Raw genomic sequence first — 5390 nt, forward strand, 5'->3', positions numbered from 1 at the left:
GTATCAAGGGCCCAATCTGCTCCCCCCCACCCCCCCCACTCACATCTTCTCCATTTCAAACACCCCAGGAATTAAATAAGATGTCTCTACTAAGCTCCCAGGTGACTGTTCTACTCAATGTATTATGGCACTTAAAACAACATAATAAAAATGCTAGTTTAAATAATCTCTCCCATTGCTGAGAATGTGGCTTAGTAGTAGAGGGCTTGCCTAGCATGCATGAAGCCCTGGGTTCGATTCCTCAGTACCACATAGAAAAAAAGGTGGAAGTGGCACTGTGGCTGAAGTGGCAGAGTGCTAGCCTTGAGCAAAGAAGCTCTGGGACAGTGCTCAGGCCCTGAGTTCAAGCCCCAGGCCTAGCAAAAAAATTAATCTTCCCCACACCTTCCTCAGTCCCTGAGTTCTAGAGTAATTGCTATATTTTAAAATACCTGTGTAACCAGAATGCAACTGTATTCTAATTGCAGAAAAGAAAGTTAATTATTATTATGCTTGATTTATTACACTTTTATTTTTCATCACATTTTAGTACAGCAAAGCAAATACAGATAAACATCAGTATTCTTTACACAATAGCACACAAAAAGGGAAGCCAGCCACAACAACTTACAGTGCTTTTTGGATTTGTTGCTATATTTGCTTGTTTGTTTAACATCTGAGGCTAGATAGATCACTTTACTGCTGAAGTTTTTCAAGCTTTCACAGAAAAGCCTATATCTATAGCTATATGCTATATATTCTCTTCCAGATAATGCAACAAGATGGAAAGATTACCAAAACATTTTATAACACGATCAAAATTCATACCAAAATACAACAGAGACAGCAAGTAGTCAATCACATTTACCTTACTAGACAGTATACTAAAACAATTGAAACTTTTCAAGATACTGAACAACTAAATATGAAAAGACTTAAGTGGAGCTGGAACACAAATATCAAATACAATATATACCCCCACACACAGCCTAATACATAAGACCCAGGGCTCTAGGCCCAACTTTGCAAGGCCTCTCTGACCACCACACATCACCCTATCGGAAGTTGTGAACCAGGAATTGCCGATGCCCGGCATCAGCTCTGTTGGCCTCATCTTCCAATGCCTCTCTGTACTGTTCTGGCCACTCCTGTGGATCCTTTCGATGGATTCTGGCCACGTATCGCAGGGCTTTCATCTTGGAGGTTTCCAAGCGCGCTCTAGGGCCCCATACAAAATCATATTGCACTGGATCACTGTCAGGAACCCGTAAACTGTCTATGTAGCGCTGACTCAAATACCTACAGGTAATCGCATGCTTTCTTCCACTTTGAACGCCTAAGCCCCTCAGGAAGGCCCACACTGCAGACTCTCTGGCATGGTTGCCCATGATGAAGATGAAGCTTAGAACTTGCATCAAGAAATTGTTGCCAGGCCTGTTTGGACTGTCCATGATCTCTTCAGTATCTTCCATTTCTCTTCGGTTGTACAGAGTATAGGAGTGATTCCGGGGGTCAAGCACCACTAGCTCTGTCCCATACACGTGGTTCAGGGTGCGAGCAGCACGATTCAGAAGATCAGGAAACACTTTGCTGCATTCTCGGCCAATGTAGTACAGAATTCCTTTCTTTGGTATGGGCAGCTTAGTCGCATCCATAAGCAGAAATAGCTGCACCAGCTTCCTTGACTTGCTCTCCAATCTTGACTCAGGCCAGGAATGTGGAGCATATTTTGAGGAATAGCCAGAAATATCTGCATCATGAATTGCTATCTCTGCAGCAGCTTCTTCAAAATAGGGCCTCCTATAGTGATGGACAGCTGGCCAATCACCAGCAGCAGCTCTGATAGCTTCTTCTTCCACAGCCTCATGGTATTGCTCTGGCCAATCTCTAGGATCTTTGTCATAGATCTTAGCCATGAACTTCAGAATTTTCATCTTGGTGGTTTCCACATGGGATCGTGGGCCCCAGAAAAACTCATACTCCACTGGTGAACAGTCAGTGATTGGCCTGTAGTCCAAGTAACGCTGCCACACAAACTCTACAGACAGAAGTCTCTTTGGGTTCCCAAAAATGGAAAGCCTCCTCTCACGCTGCACCCCCAGCCGCCAGAGCATTTCCCAAATCTCAGCCTCCCTGGCCTGGTTGCCATTCAGGAGTATTTGTCCTAAGATCAGCATCAGGAGGCCCATCTTTGGCCCATTTGGGCGATCCTCTAACCCATCAAAAGGTACAGGTCCTAGTTTATTGAGCAAGATGTAGGTGCGGTCCTCAGGGTCAAGCTCTTTCAGTTCAAACCTAAAAATGCACTCCAGGTGGGCTGCTGCTCGTCTGAGGATCTCAGGGAACTGACTGCGATATTCTTTAACAATAAAGTCCCTCATTTCCGATTCCCTGATTGGATACTTGCTCTGGTCCTTCACCAACAAAAACTGCAACAACTCAGCTACATTGTGCTCCATGGGATCCTGGGGCTTTAAAGTAAGGACGACCTGGCCGGTACCGAGACCCATTATGGTGATGCAGTTGGAATTCTCACGGTCTCTGAGGACCTGGAACCCCAGAGGGCCTTCTGCACCGTTGGAGATCCTGTTCATACGAGGGCTTGCCTTGGAGGAGTTCGGGCCCATAGCACTCAAGCTCAACAATGCATCAGGGTTTTCACAGGCAGTGGGCATCCCGGAAATGCTGGGGTCCTCAGCAGCAGTGGGCATCCGGGAGGTGCACGGGACCTCCTCAGGGATATGAGACGCATAGTTATGCCGGCCTTCACCACAGGGAGGCAGTGCGCAGGACTCCAGCGCCTCACAATCGCCGGGCAGCAAGAAGGCGCTGGGACCCTCACCCGAGGGGGATGCCACTGACGGTATCAGGCCCTCATGGGGGATGCGCAGCACGCAGATGCCCCGACTTTCACAGCCAGAAGGCAGTGCGCAGGTGCTCAGTCCCTCACCACCAGTGGGCGGCATGGAACTGCTTCCACCCTCACCGGTGGGGGGCTGCACAGAGGCGTTGGATCCCTCACAGGCGGTGGGCAACACAGCACTGCTGGGGTCCTCACCGGAAGGGGGCGGCATATGGATGCCGGGTCCCTCGGAATCGGTGGACAGCACGGAGATGCTCAGGCCTTCACCAGGGGTGAGAGGCATGGAGGAGCTGGGGCCCTCTCGGGAGGAGGGCGGCACGTTGATGCCGGGACTTTCAGCATCGGTGGGCGGCTCTGAAGTGTTCAGGCCCTCACCAAGGGTGGGAGGCACGGAGAAGCTCCGGCCATCTCCGGAGGGAGGAGGCACACTGATGCCTAGTGCCTTGGAACCGGTGGGCGACACGGAGGTGCTGGGACCTTCACCGTACGGGGACGGCACGGAGGGGCTCAGACCCTCACAGACAGTGGGATGTTCAGGGGCGCTAGCGCCCTCAGAGGCAGTGGGTGGCACCGAGGAGCTTGGGCCCTGGGAGGCGGTGATTGACATGGCGCCACTCAACGCATCCGAGACGGTAGGTGGCCCGGAGATGCCTGGGCACTCACTGGGGGTGGGCAGCTCGGAGGTATTCGGCCCCTCGGAGATGGAGATCTGCCCAGATGCGCTTGAGCTCTCAGCGGCAGGGAGCAGCACAAAGGTACTCGGGCCCTCCCCGGAGGTGGGCGGCACCGAGGTCCCAGGGCCCTGAGAGGCGTTGAAGCCCTGGAGGATCTGAGGCTCGTTGGGACCCTGGGGCCCGTCTGGGCCCGTCACGACAGCGGGGAGATCAGGGGCGTTAGGGGCCTGCATTTCACCCCACCTGCCATTCTGCGCAGTGGCCCTTGCACAGCGGCGGCGGCGGCGGCGCGAATTCTGGCTTACCAGCGACATGGTCCTGTCGACCGGCGAGTAGCAGCAGACACCAACAGTCCCGCGATCTAGCAGAAAGAGGAGGTGGGTTGGTGCCTCGGCACAGAACTGCGGCTAGCTGCCAGAAACAAAGCTCTAAACAACTAACTGGAGCCGAAATGAGAGGTGATGGAGAAGAAGGAAGGTGCGTACTGGCCAACAGCGAACGCCTAGTATCAGTATACTCGCATCTCACACCCCGCCTTCTGCCGCAGTCCGCGCAGGCGCAGTCGGGCTCTGCGACAAGGCGACCCCGCCCAGCCCAGCCCCTCCCGTGGGTGTGCAAAAGTGGACGTGGTGATTCTGCACCAAAAGCTGCGCACTGGCTGGAGGGAGACGGTGGTATGGGGAGACAAGGAGCTTGCAGCAGATGGGTAGAGAACAAAGAGGAAATAGTACCGACTAATCAGAGTGCCTATTAGAAGGCGTCCAAACAAAGTGGCAGGTACTAAAAATAAATAAATAAAATTCTCAGATTGATTAGCTCATATTCTTGGATTTGCTTCTTAGAACTGTTTCAGGGAAAATGTGAACGGTCTCTGGAAGAGTGCAGCCATTTCTAGCCCTGTCTCCTCTATCACTTGATCCATTTAGATCTTTAATAGCGCCTCTTCTACTGCTGTTAGCTAGGAAAATCTCTTCTCTAGAAGGTCTGAATGACCTGGTACTTAGTCCTAATTAAAAATTCTACAGCAAGCTTGAAATTTTTACCATGCCCAGTCTTCTCCCTTACCAATACAAAGGAAAACAAACTGCCCATCATATAAGATGATGCTAAGCAAAATAAACCCCAAGATAGGAACACAAGAGGTTTTCTTTGTTGCTGTTGTTTTTGATGCACTTATAATTTAATGTGATTTTTTGTTTCTTTTGCATGTTCTTCCCCCATGGTATAACCCATGTTTTCAGTGTATTTGATGCCAGTGCGCTGCATCTTGTATATACATTTTTATAATTTGGGGAGGGGAAGGAAAATAACAAAATGCTGAAATAAGAATACAGGTCGACCCATTATAGCAATGAAATGTACAAGACACTATGTTGAAAAGGAACTTTACACAGCTTCAGGGGGAGGGAGGAGGTGGGAAGGTAGGGTGGGAAGGGATGGTAGGGGAAAAACAAAGGAGGTAACAATGCTCCATAGGAAATGTACTCATTACCTTACTCATGTAACTGTAACCCCTTTGTACAGTATCTTTACAATAAAAATATATATTTAAAAAACAAATGAAAAAATATTTTCACAATAAAAAAGAAAAGGCACTAACACTGAAACACTTGCTTAATCTCCTCATTCTCTAATCTCCCACCCATTTAATAAAGCTATTGTGAGAGTTAAACAAGACACTGAGTGTTAATAATTGTTATCTATGCTGTTTCAGTCAGCTATTATTCTACTGTTTGAGCAGATCCAAACAATAAACCCTGATCCTTTATACAGAGTTAACTCCTTCTCTTCAAATAGCTGATAATGTACAAGTAGAATCAAACAGACATAAAATGAATCAAGATTTTCTACAAGTTTGTATAAAGTATAGTGGA

General features: G+C 48.9%; 1 protein-coding gene across 1 annotated transcript; it reads right to left on the reverse strand.

The window, feature by feature from the left end:
- Positions 1–496: 496 nt before the first annotated feature.
- Magee1 (MAGE family member E1) lies at positions 497–4037 on the reverse strand. Its single transcript, XM_070040159.1, has one exon. It carries the CDS (start codon positions 3828–3830, stop codon positions 1035–1037), a length of 2796 nt encoding a protein of 931 aa, XP_069896260.1. The 5' UTR covers positions 3831–4037; the 3' UTR covers positions 497–1034.
- Positions 4038–5390: the final 1353 nt, after the last annotated feature.

Source organism: Dipodomys merriami, unplaced genomic scaffold (genome assembly GCF_024711535.1).
Source record: "Dipodomys merriami isolate MVZ:Mamm:240054 unplaced genomic scaffold, mDipMer1.0.p SCAF_3, whole genome shotgun sequence".
Lineage (NCBI taxonomy): Eukaryota > Metazoa > Chordata > Mammalia > Rodentia > Heteromyidae > Dipodomys > Dipodomys merriami.

What these genes read in the sequence shown, in the direction of transcription:
- Magee1 (XM_070040159.1), bottom strand. Translation starts at nt 3,830, where the DNA reads ATGTCGCTGGTAAGCCAGAATTCGCGCCGCCGCCGCCGCCGCTGTGCA.